Source organism: Apus apus, chromosome 8 (genome assembly GCF_020740795.1).
Source record: "Apus apus isolate bApuApu2 chromosome 8, bApuApu2.pri.cur, whole genome shotgun sequence".
NCBI lineage: Eukaryota > Metazoa > Chordata > Aves > Apodiformes > Apodidae > Apus > Apus apus.
The window spans coordinates 8,572,602-8,592,903 of NC_067289.1; the positions used below are offsets into that span (position 1 = coordinate 8,572,602).

The window sequence follows — 20,302 nt, forward strand, 5'->3', positions numbered from 1 at the left end:
GAAGTGCTGCCTACAGTGACTGCAGGTGTAGTGAGATGAAAATCATGGGAAATGTCAGGCAACACCCACAGGTGAGCAAAACCACTGCTTTAATTATTGAAGCAACACCAGAGTTCCATGAATGTCAAGGAGCTAAATCTCTTTCTGGGGCCCTGATGCTCTCAGGGAGGGAAACAGCCCCTCAGCCCAGAGGGAGCTCCTGCAGATGCTGGGACAAATGTGTTGGCACCCGGACTGATGAGGATGCCAATGCCTCAAGTATGACTTGTCATTGTTCACTAAAGCAAGATCACTAAAACAGTTTCATCTTGTTTACCCCAGTACAAAGCCCCAGGTGAGGATGTATTTTTGGAGATGGACCATGTGTATGACTCAGAGCAAAGTCAGAGGAAACAGGCTGTCGTGCTGCTATAGCAACTGGTAATTGCCTATGGAAATGTGGTGCTGTTGACCCATGGTGGCCACAGAGCTTTGCCTTTCTTTCCCCGGATGCCTCAGCTGTAAAAGATTGCTATTGCCCTCCTGCAATACTGGCCACCCCAGCAGTACTGGTAGGCACTAGAATGAGGAAGGTCTTGTTTTTAAGTTCCTTACAGCAGTACAGAAAAATGCTTTGAGATAGGAACAAGTAAAAACTCTCTACCCAAGTACTTTTTTTTTTTTTCAATGCCTTTTGCATTTGATGTAAGGATTTATTTCTGAAGGCTTCAGAGGAATCCTCACAGCACTGGGAGAGCACAGATGTGCATGAGAGAAGAGCAGGCTGGTTTAAGTCAATGTGTCCTTGGGGCTAGAAAAATGTGCTTGTGTACCAGGGTTGCTGACTCGCCCCCACATCCAGCCTGTGTGGTTATAAGTGCAGGACCCCAGAGCGCCAGCAGCCCAGGGAGGCAGCCCCTGCAGCCTGGGGGGGCAGCCTCCAGCCTGACCTTCCCTCAGCACGGGGGACGCGGCAGCGCTGGGCAGTGCAGAGCGGCAGAGGCTGGATCGAGTCTGAACAGATCAGGATAGCTGTACCCTAGATTTCCAGCATGGCTTGGTAAGCCAGGCTTCTTACTGCTTCACCATTGAGCAGAACAAGTCATGGGTGATGTTCTCCTGCAGCACAGCACAGGAGCAGCCCTGGGGAGGCCAAGCCTGCCTCACCTAGCCCTGGGCTCTCCTCTGGCTGCCAGTGCAGCTCCAGGGCTGAGCCACAGAAATGCAGCACCCAGGTGCAACTCTGCAGCAGCTCTGCAGCTCCCGGGTCCCCTGCTGCTGCTCTGCCAAACACCACCATGCAGGGAGGAGTGCTGGGGACATCCCTGCTGCCACAGGCCATGCCTGTGTGGCTTTGGAAGAAGGATCTGGGGGAATGCATATCATTTCCCACATCTCCAGCTGGTGCTACCATGTCAGTGTCAAGTGACACTGCAGATGTTAGGGAGCTGGCATAACTTCCTGAGGGTGCTCACTGCAACAGCAATACCTGTGCCACCTCTTGTACACACCTCAGTCCAGAAGGAAAAGCTGCATTTCCCTCCATTATGCAGGGCCATGGTTGTTACTACTGACCCCTCCACCACTCTTCTGCTCCTGTGCCATGGTCCACCTTGCTTATGCCATTGTTTCTTTAGTAAGGATTTGCATTATGACATTTATGACACCTGTAGCCTGTAGAACCTGTGCTGCAGAGGCAGAACAGAGCCCATGGGCTCCCCTGACAGGGCACTCCTGTGCCTGTGTGGTGGAAAGTGTGGTGGGGATCTTGGGATGAGGGCTCCCTGTACGGACCTGTCTGATGCCCAAGAGCATCGCTTCACTTCTGAGGCTTGGCCCTTGCTTGTGGGGCTTTTCCCCTTCCTATCATTGAACTCCAGCTCCCTTCCCTCCCTGCCAGCCTGAGCAGCACCCCTCATTTGCCAACACATCTTTGTAACTCAGGTGTGAAATGTTTTCATTCTGGAAAGTTTAAACAGTTTAAGGTATGTGGTAGTTACAGCTGCTGCCTTCATCTTTCAGGGTAAAGGGAATTAGCCAGGCCAGTCCCACCAACTGTTGTGAAATCTCAACTAAATCCCCATTTGTTTCTGTGTAGTTATCTGCTTCAGCTAATCGTGTCCTACACAATCCATCACCACTTTTGCTTTGTTGCTTCAGTGATGGAGCAGGTTCAGACAAATCCCCTGTGTGGAGACAGATACTTATTGAAGTGCAAATTAAAATTATTGGGTTTTTAAGATATCTGCAAACCTTTTTCTACCAGAACTGCAGAAAGTTCCCTTGATTTGCATCAGTCAGACGGAGGGGAGGAGAGCCAGAAACAAACACAGAAGACTAGCACTGAGAGCTGCAATATAGCACTCTAGGTAGGCAAAAAATGTCAGCAATGTAGGAAAGAAACAAACAGAACAATGAAGCATGAAGAAATTATTTGCTTTAAGTTTTCTCTGCACCATATCTCTGAGCTAGCAAATGGTGTCTGTTCAAGGGCCTGTTCCCTCTTGTCTCCCATGTGCATCTTTGGGCCTGGAGATATACTGGGTAGGAAAGTCCAGGAGCACATAAAGACTTTTGGAATGAGTTTGATTTAAATCTGAGGTGAGTATGGTTTAAGCTTAGCTCCTTCCTCCCTGAATCTTCCCAGCCCTTGCTGCTGAACAGCTGTTACAAGGTGACATGCTCCTGGGTCAAGCCTTAGCCCACCTTCCCCTGCTTGTCTGGCCAAAGCCACCACAGATCCTGCTTTCCTAGGGTGGCTGGAAATCCCAGCAGAATTACCCAGTCCTGAGGACCTGAGCAATCCCCAGTTACTTAATAGTCTGGACTTAGGGTAATTTCTGCCCATGCTAAATTTATTCCAGGGCCGTCACAGATTTCTGGCATTGCACAAATAGGTGATTCAATAGGTCTCCATCTCCCATTTCCTTCTTCCCTGTGCTTGTGGTTTGCAACATTTATTACAGATGTTTTCTTATCTGCTAGGTCGAAAAATGCTGATAACAGACCAGACTTTCAGCCTGCTTGCTTTCTTTCCCAGGACTGTTAGAGAGGAAATCCACAATGGCAGAGAAATAAGGTCAGGAAATAATGAAATGTGGTTCAAGAGAGAATATTCCACTTAACCAAGGTAAACACCTACCATTCAGAAGATGAGAGGCACAGTAGAGTGCAATTCAGATATATCCTGCAATGAACTATAATGCTGTAGCCACAACTGCCTCTTCTGCCAAATAATCCAGGATGTTGTGCACAGAACCCAGATAAGCTGAAGGTAAAGGTTGGTGCTTCAGAGGGCAGTGCTTAGTCTGAATTTATTCCGGACGACTGGGTTTTTTATGCAGGTTGTCTCACCACTCATTACTGTATGTGTCTATACAATATGTGGTTTTAAAAAAATATAAGGGTCAGAATTTAATCTGGAGGGAGGGTGTTGTGAGAATGCCTGGTATTTTTGCTTACCCATAGCATCTCCAGCATTCAGCCCGTTTTTCACCATTAGAGGAGTTGTAGCACAGCCTTCATGTCAAGGATGACTCATTTCCCTTTCTCTAATGCTCTTGCATACTCGTGCTTATAATAATTCTACAAGTGGAAGTCATTATTATGCAAGACTGATAAACTAGCTCATCCTACCTTGCCTCTCAGAAGGTATCACAAATGATAGCCTCAATCTTTTACGTTCTATTGGAGAGAGTAATTTGGCTTTCAACCCTGGAATTTAATTAACTTTCAAAGACAATGGCTGCATCCATTGGTGGCACCAACCACATAAACCCTTGCAGTGGTTTCTTTAAGGCACTTGTTTCTTAAGCTCTTGTTTGCTGTGAACAGTGTGGGCAGGGTCCTTGCTGGCTGCCCTATGCCCCATGTATCAGGTGCTGTAGGAGCAGCCAGGCATGCTGACAAGGCAGGGATGTAACTCATGTGATGAGGGATAAGGGGTGCAGAGGCACCAGCAGTCACTTTTCCAGGCTCTGGTGCTGGCTGTACTCCCCACGTTGTGCCCTTTGGTCTAGAGGGGGAATGAAGGAACAGGATGCTTTGGGTTTTTCCTGGTTCTGGTTTTTGTGAATCCTGAAGTCTGATGTCTTTCTTTTAATGTGAAACCTTTTTTGAAATGGCTGGTGGGAGAGAGAGGGTTGTCATGTGGCTGGTGACAACTGTGGCAGCAGATGAGCCTGTTGCTGTTCTGGCATATGGGCATATGGCTCACACCAGCACAGGAAGGATGTTATTTTAAGCCCCCTCCTTTGCTAGTGGAAGCGTGAGAAGAACACCCAGGCCTGTCTCGCACGGCAACCGAGCTGCCACAGCAGGTGTCACTTAACCTGATTTTTGTTTTTTTTAAAAAAAAGATTTGCTTTGGTCTGTGCAGCTTGCTTTGCATATGTCTGGCTGCACTATCCAAAGGAAGGATGGCGACAATAGGAAGCAAATATTCCTGGGACAGCCTGGGTGGCTTTTGTTCACGTCCTTCTTGCTGTGGATTCTGGGAGCCTGTTGCCTTTGGGAAGGGGTGCTGAGGAGCAGAGTTTGTCAGCATGTTGTGTGTCCTGAGCACTCCTGGACGGGCTGCACCTCTTGGGGATGCTGTCAAGCTTTGCCTCCTGTCTCTGCTTTCCCTTGCTACTACTGGCAGTCACCAGCAGTATAACATTCCCCCCAGAAATCATTGCACTGCAGTGCTCAGGTAGGTAATCAACAGAGCCCTTGCTTAAACCTCTGGTGTCCCAAGCAGGACACAAAAGCACTTTGGTGTTGGTGAAATAGGCAGGAGAACTGGTACTTCATGTTGCTCATCTGGTTTTCCCTCTGCTGCCTTCTCAGGGATACCAGGGTCATGATCTGATCACTGTGGCATGAGGTGTCCCAACGCAGCCCCTGCAGCACCCAGTGGGGTGGGAGCTGCTGGGGACAGGAGAGCTGGTGCTGCCCTCCCAGAGCTGCTTCTGAGGCTGGGGGGACACGGCTGGGCAAGGTGGGGATTGGAAAGGTGCTGGCAGAAAAATTTCTCTTATACCTCTTTGCTTTGCAGGGGAGGGATCGCGAGGGATAGGGGGGAAACCTAAACTTCTCTCAGGTGGGGTGGGAGCCAGCTAGCCATCCCATGCCATCCTGTATTGCTGCATCTCATCAATGGACCCTCCTTTTGGTCCCACTTCTGGTCAGGTTACAAGATGGTGCAGTAAAACCACTGCTTCCTACACCGACTGGGATAATGGAAACCCCTTTAATAATTCAGGAGATACATTTTGAGCTTTGGGGTGATGGATCTCCCAGGAAAAAGTACAGAAATGGAGATGGTTCTTGGGTAGGCTGAGTGGGGTTTGCCCATGCTGACTGAGAGCCCTGTGGCCTTTCCTCTCCCCAGATTGTGATGTACATAGGCCAGGTCTCCAAGGACATCCTGAAGTGGCCTCGGCCCCTCTCACCACCTGTCATCAAGCTGGAAATGAGGACGGTCGCAGAGTACGGGATGCCTTCCACCCACGCCATGGCAGCCACTGCCATCTCCTTCTCCTTTTTCAGTGGCACCGTGAACCACTACAAGGTAGGGGGTAAAAAAAAGGAAAGAAAACAAAGAAAAGCATGTGTCTGCTTCTAGCAAGCTGCAGAAAACTAGCGAATCCAAAGCTGTTGCTGCTTCCAGAGGAGCTCTGTATTTTTTTTCACAGATGTGTCTTTTTCCCTGTTGTTACCTGTGGCTGATGGGTAACGCAAGAAGAAATTTAGCAGAAATCTCTTTCTTTAGCATGATCCCTGCCCAGAGCCATGGGCGGGCTGTGCTGCCCTGATGGTTTGGAAGGCTCAAGATGAGGGAGGAGGGAGCCAGGGTGCTGCTGCGGGAGGTGCTGCAGTCAGCGTCCTGTGCACGGCGGGAATCGCTGGCTCCCGGGCCAGCCAGGAGGGCTCCGTATCTCCTGGTTTTTGTATGAGGCAGGAAAGCATCCTTGGAAATCCCCTGGCTCCAACCTGTGTTAGACTAACAGCCCACAACACGATTGGAGAGCCTATTTGTCAGAGAAGGACCAGCAGATTCACTGCACTGGAGCTGCAGGCTGCTGGGGGAGGTCTTGTATTTTGTTACCTTATATTTTTATATATGTTATCTTATATAATTTTCCCCAAGTCTTTTTTTTTTTTCCTTCCTGAAAGGTTTATTTCCCAGAAACTCACTTCTTCACACTAATTGTTTCATTTTATGAATCCAAACACGTGCTTCCTGTACTTTAGCACTAATAACTTCCTGGCTGCAAAGTGTTTAAGAGTGTTTGTCAGCCCTCTCACATATATTTCAAAGATAAACCCAGGTAACCAAGAGGGCTTGTGGTACAGCCAGGGAGTCTCACTGTGGCAGTGTCCCTGAGTGTCCTCCCCATAGTGGCAGCCTCTGTTCAGGGACAAAAGCCACTGCTTTGATGAAATGTGTCATGTCCTGGGGCTGCAACTCAGACATCTCTGAATTAATTTAACTTCCTGACTCACTTGGTCCTGGCAGTGAAGCAGTGGGCTTTGCTTCTGCCCACCGTGCCACAAGCAGGTCTGTGGTGCCCAAAGCTGCACTGCCAGCCTCCTGCTCCATGGGAATTGTGTGGTGCCTCGTCAGAGCAGCTCGGGAGAGGAATGGGGAGAGGGAGGAGAAGCTGTAAAATGGGACATTTGTTCAGCCCTGGAAGGCAGATCTGTTCTATGTGTCAGATCTGCCAAAAAGACCTGGTCAGCAGCACTTTATCCCCCTCCTCTACCAGTAAGTGGGACCTGCAGCTCTTCATGGACTGTCTTGTACTTTTTGGAAACTGGCATGAAACAATAAGGCTGCTGTAAAATAATTAAATTATTCAATTGCCTCTATTAAGAAGGAGAAATCTGCCAGTACATGATGCTGCTATCTTCTAAAGCTGCCCTAGTCATCAATTACCAGCCTGGACCAGCTCCCAGCCTGCCTGCTGAGGGGGTGGGAATAAAGTGGATATAAATCTTCCACAGGTTTAGAGAAGTGAGGAAAAATAGTAGTTTATGAACTGGGAGTGACATCTGCAGTCAGGTCTGAGCTCTCTGCTTCAGGGCCTTGAGGACGCCACGGGGAAGGGGTCAGGAGCCAGTTGTTATGCTTAAAATTTGCACAACAGCATTTTTGCACTGACCTATGGCCACCCTGCTCTGTCGTCAGCCTCTTGGCAGTAGATGGAGACTTTGTGTCAAATTGGGTGAATTCGTTTCATTTATTTATATTTTGGGTTGGTGTTCTGTTGTAGTTTGTTGTTGTTGTTCTTTTTTTGGTGTTTTTTGTTTTTGTTTCAGAAAAGGAGCCCACCAGCCCACTGGGTTTCAGGATTTGAATAAGGGGATTAAGGGCTAATATTCTTATTCTTTATTCTTTATTAAAAGCTTATTCTTTAAAGCTTATTTTTTATTACATGTGAGGGTTTTTTTCCTTTTTAAATGTTGATTTATTTCAACACTTCTTTCTACTTTCATAGGCAATTCAGAGAGGGAATTAAGCAAAAACAGCTTCATAAGAGGATGATTAAACCTGAAGGGTCACAGGGAAGAGAGGTCCTGGCTGCTTTACTAGCTTGACTGTGGTTTCAGCCCAGACATGGTTTTCCCCTGCTTGCCCACTACTTCAGGTCTATGGGTCATTGTTCTGGTCCGGCTCTGCAGCTGACACATTCTCCTCGGGTGATCTGAGGCTGCAGTTCAGCCTCAGGCATCACTTGTACAACATCCTGTGCCTTTTTTTCCTTAAGGTCTTTAGCACTAACATAGATTTTGCTGGTGGATGTTATGAGGAAAAACTTTGCAAATGCCTTTTATTTCCCAGGCTTCCCTGTGGCAAGTCTAGACCTTCACAGAAGCTGCCACAACAGATAATGCAATGACTTTCTGGCAGGGTTGCACATTAGCTAATGTGAGGTCTCATTTTGGGTCACTCTTTGGGAAAGTGCAGCTCAGGAGCCACTTCCCGAGGCGAGATCCTCACATCCAGGTGCTTGGGTGTCTTATTTCAGGTATACACTGATGTTAAAGTGGATAATGGTGTCATGTGTGGTTTTAATTATTATTTTTTTCCCCCCTTTCCACAGTATCCATTTGAACTAGGCCTGGCAGCAGCATTTGTGTTCTCCACACTGGTGTGTCTCAGCAGGCTCTACACCGGGATGCACACGGTGCTGGTAAGGATGCCCTGAGCCCTGCCAGCCCTGTCTCCAGCCCTGCCCATCTCCCACTCCTCAAGCCATGTGCCTCCTGCCTTGATCCCTGCAGGAATACAGGAGTCACAGCACTATGTTTCAGGCTCTGTGTTCAAAGGCAGCTGTGAGGAAACCCTCTGGCTGTTGCTACTTGAGTCTGCAGGGGAATTATTTGTACCACAGGGAAGCGCGGCACGCGTGGCCCGGGAGCGGGGTGAGGTGGGTGCAGCATCTCAGCTGGAGCTCTCTCTCTATTTTGAAATTTTAATTGTGAGGAATGCACGTGGGCAACTGACGCTGCACCTTAGTTAAGCCTTTTGTGCAATAGTATCACTGTTGTCAGCAAGAAATATTCTGGGTTGGTTCAGCCTGGGAGTGTCAGGAAAGGACTAGCAGGTTGGTAAGTCATGCCAGAGAGCAGAGGAGAGTACAGTGTGGCAAGTGAGCTGCTGGGGGAGACTGGGGGACAGCAAGTCCCATGTTACCATACAGGGACATGGCACTTAAAAAAGCTATGACAAGCTTCTCACATTCAGCTGGTAGGAAATCCATTCTCAAAGAATTGAGATGTACAAATACTTCATCTGAAAATACTAGTAAAATATTGGTGACTTTCTGTGACAGACTTGTTGGGCACAGTTGTTTAGAGATGTCAGCCCTGCTTCAAGAAGAGATTTCAGTGTGACTTTGATTAGCTGATGAGAAGAAACATTATTGATTTGTTATATCCAGCTGCCTGAGTATGGATAAAAACCTCTAGCTACTTCCTCACAGGAATTTGATTTGCATTGTTTGTTGCATTTCTTTACTAAGGAATAATTATGCTTGTTGTAATAAGGCTTGATAAATATAAGAAAGGGAGCCCTTATGAGATTAAGGTTATCTATAAAATATAGCTTGACCTTCCCTTCCAGGCCTAGTGGATCAAAACAATATCTTACATCAAGGCTGGAGACACCCTTTCTGGGCTAGTGACCTTAAGTCAATCAGTAAAAATTCTTCACATACTTCCCTTGCTGGCCCATCATAATGAAAGAGTCCTCTAAATTTAGATGGATTTTAAGCTAAAGAAGAAAAAGTTCTTTGTGCCTTTGACATGATAAAAAAAGGGCTTTAAAATTTTTAAGAAAAGCTCCTTAGTGTAACTGTGAGCAATGCTGCATTTCAGAAGGGCAAATGTACTTTGGTTGGGTCTTCATCCCAGGGTGGGAAAGGAGCTGGGGAAATGCCTGATGGCCACGGCTGCCCACATCCAAGCCCTCTATCTGCAGTTTGACCCGCTGACAGTGGCTCCAGTGTTCCCCCTGCAGTGGCAGGTTCTTCTTGGGAAGAAGTGCAGCTCAGAGCCATTTGCCACACTTCAAGGGGCAGCTCCCACCCTGAGCTGCCAGAGGGGCTGTGGCTCTGCTCACCTCTTGTGTGGGCACCTGAGATGCTGCTGGGCTGAGGCACAGCACCTGCTCAGCCAAGCAACCAGCCAAAACAGCCTCTGTCTAATGGATTTTTAACTGAGGTCTTCACAGAAAATTAATACCGACCGGATATTAAGAGATCCTAGTATTTTAGTAAGGAAAATAGGCAGGTAACTGAATTTTCCCCATTTGAGGAGGTAGAGGAGTGGCAAGGTGGTTGCACTGTCCTTTGCTATAGCTGAAGCTCTGGTGTAAGAAATCTTCAGTGTCAGCTCTAAAATCAGTCTGTATTTCAGTGTTGCTGGTGCTGGTTTTGGATCAGGAGTGGCCTCAAAAACACAGTCATGTCAGTAGGAGAGATGTTACAATTAAAGATCTTCTGGAGATGCCCTGAAGTGGTATGAGACCTACCTGCATCATTACAGCTCTATCAGAATGAATACCATGATCAGGGGAAAGGCAACAAATTCCTGTTGCCTGGGCTGTTGCCAGGAGAGCATCACCCAGAGAAAGGGACGGAAGCCACACACTCACACTGCTGAAAGGTAACTTAGTTACAACAACCCACCCACACCACCATAACACAAGAATATCCCAGCTTGTGGAGAAGCAGGGGAAAGGCAGGGTCCTTTCTTTTAGGTCTGAAATTTTGTAGTCTGACGAGCTGCCAAAGAGGGAATCTGGAGTTACCAGGAAAGGGCAAAACTAAAATTTGGACACACTGAAGCAGAGAACCTGTCACGCGTTAGGGGTTATTTTAAGGAGCAAGAAGCAATTAGAGACATTAGGGACTGGGGTTTGTTGTTGTTAGGTGTTTTTTTCCAGGCAATTATGTTTTAAATGTCTGTTTAATCCTCATCTTAAAAAGTTGGCCTAATTTTTTATCTCTGTCTCAGTGAGAGTAACAAGTTTTTCTCTCACTGTTGTTGGAACACGGCTGAGTCATCTCCTGTGGGAAGTGATGAGTGATGGTGCTCGTGTGTGTGCACAGTAACCCAGAAGGATGCAAGCAAGACCATCACCATTTGTACTGGGAAGAATTTCATCATCTGAGGGCAGCCCCTGGAACAGGGGGAGGCTTGCAGTCGCCTTTTCACCCTTGAAGGCCAGCAGTAAGGATTTCTTAATGCATGAAACTGGTGTGTTTGGCACTTGCTGAGCCATGACTGGTGCTCCAGAGAGTAAGTAGCATCTTTTTGTGAAGTGAATTTAGGCAGTAAGTGAGCACAGGCAAGACAGAATAGGAAAAGAGTTATTTTTTTTCTTCGGTTGGAAACATGATGCTTGAGTGCCAGCATGTTTGGGATGCTGGTTTGATGTTCTGGGAGCCTGTTGTGATTGTTTGCATCTCCAGGCATAATTTCAGTGGGAAGAGCACAGGAGGGTCTTGCCTGCATGCTTTTGCAATCCTAAAACAAGTCCTGCTCTAAGGCCTTACAGGAAAAAAAAGCCCATGAGAATGGCAGCAGCAGTTCCCCTGCACATGGACTGTGACATTGGGCAGAAAGGATTTTGAAGTGCCCTGGTCCTGCTTCCCACCCATAGCATACAATGGGATTTTTATTGTCAGTTGTTTTTCTTTATGTACCTGCAGCACAGGAAATGAACTTGCAGGGCTGGCAGTGTTAGAAACCTGACACTGGGCTGCTCTTTGGGCAGCAAAGGGACATGGCAGCTCTCTAGTTAAAATAGATGATCTGAAGGCTGGAACACCTCTGCTGTGGAGGCAGGCTGAGAGAGCTGGGGTTGTTCAGCCTGGAGAAGGTTCTGGGGAGGCCTAATAGCACCTTCCAATATTTGAAGGGGCTACAGAAAAGCTGGGGAAGGGACTTTTTGCAAGGCATTGAAAGATAGGGGGAATGGCTTTTGACAGGAAGAGGGGAGACTTAGATTAGACATCAGGAATAAATTCTTTAGTGTGAGGGTGGTGAGACACTGGCACAGGTTGCCCAGGGAAGCTGTGGATGCCCCTTCTCTGGAAGTGTTCAAGGCCAGGTTGGATGAGGCTTGGAGCAACTTGGTCTAGTGGGAGGTGTACCTGCCCATGCAGGGGGGTTGGACCTAAATCATCTTTAAGGTCCCTCTCAACCCAAACCATTCTATGATTCTGTGAGCCTGGCAGATGCTGGTGGCTGTGGGGGAGGCTGGGGAGTGCAGGGCAGGAGCAGGGCTGAGTTGCATGGTGGCAAGGGGTTTTAAGGAGGGATAGAGTCTGTGGAGGAGTTGTCTGTGCAGAGGCAGCTGGAGCATCCCAGCAGGGAAGTAGGAGGTTCTAAGCTTTGCCGGTAGGGCTGCACCTTGAGTAAAATTCGTGCCTGCCCTAATTTAAAAATTCCTTTGTAATTGCGGGTTTGGCGAGAGGCTAATCTGTTTACACAGGCAGACGGGCAAGAATGTTCTTCCTGGGAGTGCTGACAGCCTCTCCACCTCCGGGGGAAGCTCGGGTCTTGCCCTGGGTGCACAGCAGGGAGCCTCCAGAAAAGCAGTCTTTCTCACAGAAATCAGAGCCATCCCCCCTCTTCCCAGCATCTCTTTAGTTTACCAGGCAAGGGGGGTGCAAATCATTAATTCTGCACCACTACTAAATGCCTTTCAAAAATGTTGGTCTTGAACTTGCCCACTTCTTCTGGGTGTTCAGAAAATCAAAGTTTTGTCTGTGCACATTGGAAGCAAAGGGATCCAGTGCTGACAGCCATGGCTGGGTATGGCTCCCATTCCCCAGCAGCTCCTGGTAAGGAATGTCCAAAATGACAAGCCCCTATATTGGTGGACAGGGGGAAAACCAGAAGAAACCACTGGTTTCCAAACTTTTTTGATTGTGCACCTCTAACAGTAAAAAAACTTAGAGCATGCACTCCCAGTATTTGTATGTTTACTTATTAATTATATACATGATACATCATAACACATACAAAAAAAAAAGAGGATAAACGCTACTCTTAAAATATGTATTTGTTTTATTTTACCTATTGGTGCTGCAAGAAGAAGTATTTTCTTCCCAGAGCCCAAAGGGCTGCCTTGCACACCCACTTTCGAGCTCACTGGCACGAGCCAATGACTGGGAGTGGAGCTGGTTATCTGGGTCCTGCCTGAGAACTACAGAAGCTGGTTTACTCTACTGGAGCAAAATAGGAGGATAATAAAACTCAGAAAACCTTAATGAGGTCTGTAAATAGACATTGTGCCCTGGCTGGGAACTGCTGGAGCCAGCTGTGTAAATCTGAGCAAAGCCTTTGTTAGGAGAATGTTAATGTTTGGTTAAATGTCTTTAATTGGAGCATGTGAACAGCTTTTTCAGTTTCATTCCTTAATCACACATGGAGGAGGAGGTATTGAGGTGTCAGGACTTTTTCTTGTAATATGAGGTGGACAGGTAATGGGGTAGAAAATGGAGGTACACAGGGATTTCTGAGCATCAGTGCTGAGAGCAACCCCCAGCTCTTCTGTGTTGATGCAGTTGTTTATGTTGGGCCAGTCTGTGTCTTTGTGTGTAAAGTCACGGTCTAAAATTGGTATCAAAAGATGGATTATTAAGGTGGAATGTTGACATCTAATGACGTTTTCCATATTAGACATCTGTGAAACAACTTTGAGTATTTCCATGGCTATCCTGATAACATGGATGAGGGAATAAATGTAATGAGAAATTTGTAGTGGGAATATAAAAATGGCTCTGGGAGTTGCTTAAAACCAAATGCACTGTGAATCTATTGCCTGGAAGTTGTAAACAGCTCAAGTTCAGCCATACTGGACTAATGCATTTACCAGAAAGTCATTTAATATTTCTATTGTGGAAAAGTGCCCTTGTTCTTGCCTAACTATAAATGAAATTCTCATAAATAATTCATTTTAGACTGTGACCAAACATGGTAATAGTCAACTGTCATGACTCAGTGAAAAAGATACAATCTTGAGACGAGGACGTTGCTGTCTCTGATTAACTCTAGTTTTTGTGGGACATTTCATGGTCAGAATATAAATTCTGCTGCCTCCTGAGCGATGCTGGGAGGGCAGCATGGGGGAAACTCATTATATTGCTTTTTCTCTGTCTGCTCTCACACAGACAGCTTTTGTCAGGGGTTACCTCTGGTCTCACTCCTCAGCCTTGCAGTTGACAACAATCAAGTTCTCAAAACACCTGATTTGCCTCTGTTAATAAATTAGGTTTCAACTATGTGCTTGCCTCAGGCACTTAACTACAAGCCTGATTTCAGATGCTTGGGCAAGAAATGTCTCCGTGCTGCATTCCTGCTGGCAGTGCCTACCTCTGGCTGCTGTCTGGGATCCTGGCACATGCACCACATCCCACAGCTCTGCACCTTCCCCCTGGAGCCTACCTTCCTGCACAGCGTGCTGCTCTCTGACAAAAGGCCATCTTTCCATCTATGCAAAGCAAGGAAGCCATGATCTTACTCATATGATGAAATGACTTTGTATCATGGGAGAGGAAGCATTGTGTGAAGGCAGCTTCCTGGGATACCGTCCCTGGGATGGAGCACTGCATGTGCCTTTTGAGACATGAAAGCAGGTGAGGGAAAGGTGAGATTCTCTTGTTATGAGGAAAGTGTGAGTCAATGGATATATTCACATAGATTCAGGGCCTTCCTCTGCTGCTGCACACTCACGAATGTGGCTATAGGTATTTTATAATCTGAGAATTTCTGGTTTGCCTTCCAGGTCTCACCAAGCTTTTCAATGTGATGTCTTTGCAGGACGTGATTGGTGGAGCGCTGATTTCGGCCGTGCTGCTCGTGCTCTTGTATCCCGCGTGGGACACAATAGATCACTTGCTATTTACCAGTCCCTTCTCTCCACTGCTGTGCTTAGTTGTGCCTCTTGTCTTGTGTTACAACTACCCCAAACTAGACTATTACAGCCCTACCAGGGGAGACACCACTATAATCTTAGGAGCGGGAGGTGGAGCAGCTGTGGGATGTTGGTTAAATAACCAGTGTGCCGCACCCGCCCACACCAGTGCAAATTTTCAGCTTGGATTTCCCCTGATCACTAGTAAAGTGATGCTGGTCATGCTAGCCAGGTTCTTTGTAGGGATGCTCGTCATTCTACTGACTCGCTGGCTCATGAAGAGTGTGGCCCTTGGCCTGCTGGGGTATTGGTTCAAGTTTCCCATTGGAGACCTGGAAGCCCAAAGACGGTTGGAAGTTGAAGTGCCGTATAAATTCATAACGTACTCCTCAATTGGCTTCAGTGCTACTGTGCTGGTGCCACTGCTGCACGAGCTGCTGGGACTGATGTGAGTGCAGCACCTTCCTCATAGAGCAATGTGTGACCCCACTATTTCAGAGATGTGGTAAGTTGTCCTAGGCTGGTAACTTGACCAAAAAGTGTGTTGTGTGTTTCTGCACTGGCCTAAAATACCCGCTTTGGAAGAGTCATGGGAATTGCTGTGCACAAATAACTTAGAAATCATGGAACCCACCATGTCCTGTAATTAGAGACCCCTGGCTCAGACGGCTAAAGATGACAAGCACAGAGTACAAAGCCAAAATCCCTGCCAGAGCAGCAGCAGCGGCTGTTTTGCCAGGAGAAGGGGCCCGGGAAGGGCTCATGTCTGGGGCACTCGGGAGTGAGGGGCTGGTGGGGTAGGGGAAGAAACGACCAGCTGAGGGAGCGCAGAGCTCTGCACCCTGCTGTCCCCTGGAGACCTGGGGCAAAGGGAGACTGGCTGAAGATGGGAAGATGATGGGGAGCTGGATGGAGGTGGGGGGTCTCCAAGGGCTGGCACCTTCCTGCTGTTGGGCTTCAGTGGGAGCATCCTGCTGGCCAAGACAGCAGGTTTCTCCAGCAACCAGCGTTGGCAGAGATTAGATGGCCACACATGGGTATGGGTGTGTGTTTTCCTAAAGAAATCTGATGATTGTTGTACTTATTGCTTGTCATTGGGTCTTCTGACAGCACAGCCAGACCTGGCTAGTTCTCTGTGTATGGTTTTACCCACTGCAATACTTAAAAAACAACCAACCAAAAAACCCACAAAAAACCCCCCCAAAAAATAAAACAGAAAAAAGAAAAATCCAACACAAAACACTTTAAGTGATTTACAACAAATTCATCCTGAATAGCAATAAGAAAGCCTCCACTAAAAGATCCTTTGCTTACATACAGCTGAGCAAAGTTGTCAGCACAATATTGAGATGTGAGTTCAACCTGTTTAACTGTAGTCTAGCTTCCTTGTCTAGGAGATGGGACAAAGCCCTTCCTTCTATTGTGCAGGGGCTTGGTGACAAGTAGTGTCCTTAAACCACATTGTGGAAGGAGCTGAGTGGTGACTTGAGTGACTACAATGTGTGGCAATGACAAGATGCCATCATTTTCTGGTGCTGCACAGCATGACGGTTGGTCTTCCATGCATCTTGCAATACCGTGCATACACTTGTAGAATAGCAGTGAGGAGTCTTCATAGGAGGGCTGTTGCTACAACTCAGGCTGCTATTTTAAAAAAAACCCTTAAGTGCTGCTGGACCAACGAGCTGTTGAGAAAACCAGTGGTGAATGTGGTCTGCTTGTGTCCTGCTGGAAAGACATAACATGCTTTGATTGCAGAGCTTCAAGCATGGCCCCTGTGCCTTACCTGGCAGAATGTGCATAAAAGCACCAGCTTTTTTACTGTGTATGCTTGTCTTCCTGGCTGCAGGAAAAAAAATAATCTGTAGAATATAAGGAAGTGCTTTACCCTTAGTTTGACAGCTTGGATAAATACAATCAAGTTACAACAGCGTAGCTGGGAGTTTTGTCTGAGGAGCGGGAGGTGCGGCAAGGAAAGCTGCCTGATTTCACAAGCAGGTTGGCAGCCTCCAGAAGAGATGCAGGCAGGAGTTTTGACCATTTTTAGATTTGCCCATGCTGTGGATAAACTGCTTTAAATCAGGCTGTGTGGACATTACATGTGCACACAAGCAGCTTCAATGAGCCCTCTAGCAGGACACGTGCCTGCTCACACTTGGCCTGAGGTGAGTGCTGGGCTCAGGCCACCAAAGTCATGGGGGCCCACCCTCTGTCTCCCTCCCTCCCACACCCCACAGAAGCGCTGCCATCAGGCCTTAAAACACCTTTAAACCCCATTATTTTAAAGGTGCTTTATGATGCACAGCTGCCTGGCAGAGCTGGAGCTCTGTGGAGGTGCCATGTCACACTGGATGGGACCAAAATTGGGAAGAAACCTGACAGCAAGCTGAGTATTTAAAGCCAACTGGTCCCAAGACAGGCAAGGGGACATTCATGCAGTTTTGTGTGTAAAATTTCTGTTCTGAATCACAACTATTTTGTGCTATGAAAATTTTATAAATTATAAATTCTTGGATTTCTGAAGTATGTGCACAGGTATTTTTATCTTTTATGGCATTCACCTGCATGTGATTCATGCAATACATGTACTTGGTTCAAATTTTAAAATATACCTATTTTGCAAAATCTGGTGTTTTTCTGTTCATTTTGCGTTGTCTGTTACTACTTGTAAATGATTGATGTAAGGGGAATGAGTTGCAGTTTAAAGATCTTCCCAAATGCAACCACCCAGCTCTCTTTCCAAGCTGACCTGCTTGTGGTTCTTTGTCCCCTGCTCAGTCCAACTGTGAGCTTGGGCTCCTCCAGGCTCAGCAGCACCACCCTGCTTTCTTAAACATATGAAAAAAGCCCCTAGTGATCTACTTGCATCTACTTGTTATGTCCTTTGGAAATGGAAGTGCTGTGTTGTTAGCGATGGGGGATACTTGGGCACCTGGAATCTACTCCACCTGCAGTATCTACCTCTAATAGACTAGTTTATTTGAAACCAAACTTTATTTTAAATTAGTATCTGCAACTGTAGCATGATATCCCATAAACTGCAAAATATTTTGTGTTCATTGTAACAAGGTTTTGCTGCTGAGGATGTGTATTTGAAATGAGGTAAGGTAGTGTCCTGCCCTCAAAATCCCATCCTGCCTGGAAATGCTGTCCCCAGGCCCCCCAGATGCAAAGAGCTGCTTGGGGTGAGCCCTGATTGCTGCAGCGTTCCTGGGCCACCGGGAACACGCCTGGCTTTCAGGTGGGCTCCATGCTGAGGCTGCGCTCCTGGGGTACTCCCAGAACCACAGCCATTCCTGCAGGGCCAGCCTTGAAGAGGCAAGTCCTCTGATAAAGGTAAGAGCACCACCCTTTCTGTCCTTCGTTAACCTGAAGCACCAGGTTCTCGCTGCAAACCCATCTGTGTCTTTGCTGTGTTTTGAGATGCTCCTGCCTCTCCAGCCCTGCAGTTCAGGTGTCTCTGCAACTCCAGTTTGACAGCAGAAAACAAGGTTTTGTGGCTGGTTTGCTAGTCTTGTTATGTGCTCAGTAGCACAAAGGCATCAGCTGGATCCTCTTATCCACCCTGCTCCCCTCCCTGGCGACTGGCTCAGTTTCCCAGTTGCCAGAGGTTGGAGGTGTTGTGTGCCCAAGGCCATGGCCCCTGCTGCAGCCTCCTGGCAGCACCCACTGCTTTGGCTGGGCCTGTTCCATATTCACCTGCCAAAGACAGAATGATTTAAATTGCAAGCAAGCAGGAGAGCAGCCTGGAGATAGTGCCAAGCATTTCATTTACAGGAACATTCTCGACCTACAAACACAGAGCCCTGGGAGCCAGGACTGAAGCACAGCAAGGACAAACCCAAAGTCAGGACTCATCTCCAACTGAAATGAACCCAGCACGTTAAAATGGGCTTTGACCTTGCTGTCACCAGCTTGCCAGCATTCCATGCTCATGTTCAGATCCTGAGTGATGACCCAGTAGCCACAGCCAGCAGGAGCAGGCCAAAAGTAAGTTGTCACTGGGGATCCAGAGTGAAAAATTCAACTTCCAATTCAGCCTTCAAGAAATACTCAAAGTTCAAAAGATGCTAAAAATTTGTTCAGAAGTCTCCACTGTCAGCAGACAATGGTTCTTTTACCAGAGACCACAACTACACCAAAAGGTAAAACCAAATCTGTAATGCTCACAGCGGCTCCTGCTAGCACAAAGCTGTGTTAGATACTTTGATTATTGAATATGGCTGTGAACAAGCTGTAAATATCAGATAAGTGGCTTGGGGCTATGAAAGACAACACCCTGCAATAAATATGCTAGACTTACATGAAGTGCCCCACTCATCAGGATTCACAGCTAATCCTGAGCACAGCACTACAGCAAAGCTTGAATTTCAGAGCTCCAGCAGCCTCTGCAAGCTGCTGGCACCATGTCCGGCTGGGAGAGGGGTGGGTGGCTCTGAAGGGGCTTTTTTAGCCTTTCTTTCCATTCTCTTCCCCTACTTTTAGCAAGTAATGCTGCTTCCCCAGGACAGAGCTAATGCCCTGCTTGTGGAGCACTTAGATACTGCCACACGGGGAAATGTTACAAAAAAGGAGAAGCGACCCCTGAAAGCCTCGCAGCACGTACTGCTGCAGCTCAAGCCTCACTGACCTCAGGTCCCAGCCTAATCTGGTCTTTACATTCAAGGACAGTAAATTCACAGGAGAACTGGGACACCCAGAGAGTCAAAAAATCTTGTGTAGAGAAATTTATTTAGTGCACGCAAATACGCCTGTACTCTGCTGAAATGCAAATCTGCCTTATTGTCATCCTAATCCCCGTGCATGACACACTAATAAACAGGGAGTTTTAATATTTACCATCTGCGTTACAGATTGCTTCCCACACTGTGAGCTTGCTTGGTTACAGTTGTGTAGGCATCACGGAGAGATAGATCCTGCAAACGACACGCTGGCGAATCCCTTGGGAGACTTTAAAATGTGAGCTGCAGTTTTCTCACTCTCCGTGGGCTCTGGAGTCAGTCGTGCAACTTATGGCAACAGCTCCAGTCCCATTTCACGTCTGTCACGCAGAGATAATTAAAATCTACACTTCCATCTGAGGGGAACCATCGGGTTTCCAGATGGGTAACTGTAGTGCATTTTTCATACTGGATTAACACTTGCACCAAAAAGCCCTGCCTGTTGCCCTCCCACCTGTTAAGATTACCAACAGGGCTACCATTGAAAAGCCATCGTGGGTCCAGCAACAGGGAACTGCACAGACACGTAGCTCATAAAACCATGAGCTTACTTTACCCTCACATCTCTTCTTGGTGACCCAGTAACTGCAACACCCTTTTCCAGCATCATCCAGACATCCACTTCTGGACGGTGCCCTCCTGGCACCAGGAACTATTTGGCTCTCATGACAGAAATGAGCCACAGCCTATGGGCCAAATGCAAAACACTCCCTCTTGTGAGCCTGTCCCAGCAGCAGTGGTTTTAATACTGCAAATGAGGGATGGCCAGCTTCACTAGCAAGCCAGTAAAGAGCCTGCTTCAGTGTGCTGAGCTGGCCACCCACTCAGTGACATCATACCAGGAGGGATGTATTGGGCATTGCTGTACTGGATGGAGCTTCTCAGCTTCCCAGACAGCAGAGGCACAACACACCAGGCTGGAGCACAACTGCTGCTGGAAAGTCAGCAAGAGGAAAAGCCTGACCCACAAGAAGTTTTCATGGATTGTCAGGGGCAAAACTGCAAGGAAAGGAAAACTGTCTGAAAGCTGTGTGGTCCCTGCTGTGCAGCTGGGGTTCAAAAAGCCACTGGTGGGGCTATGTGAGTGCAGCAGGACCTGGCTAACTTCTGCAGACAAATATGCCAGCCTCAGTCAGGCAAAGGCTTTGATATTTTTCAGCTCTTAATGCAAAAGACCACTGGCATG

At 47.4% G+C, this 20,302-nt stretch overlaps 1 protein-coding gene across 2 annotated transcripts in view; it reads left to right on the forward strand.

Annotated features, from left to right (window-relative positions):
• SGPP2 (sphingosine-1-phosphate phosphatase 2) overlaps nucleotides 1-16,996 on the forward strand; it is a 42,411-nt gene extending 25,415 nt beyond the window's left edge. For both annotated transcript variants that reach the window (XM_051626379.1, XM_051626378.1), the window contains 3 exons: nucleotides 5,354-5,533; nucleotides 8,070-8,159; nucleotides 14,302-16,996. In XM_051626379.1, coding sequence (XP_051482339.1) covers nucleotides 5,354-5,533; nucleotides 8,070-8,159; nucleotides 14,302-14,847 — 816 coding nt within the window. In that variant the 3' untranslated portion in view covers nucleotides 14,848-16,996. The remainder of the gene's footprint in view (nucleotides 1-5,353; nucleotides 5,534-8,069; nucleotides 8,160-14,301) is intronic.
• Nucleotides 16,997-20,302: the final 3,306 nt, after the last annotated feature.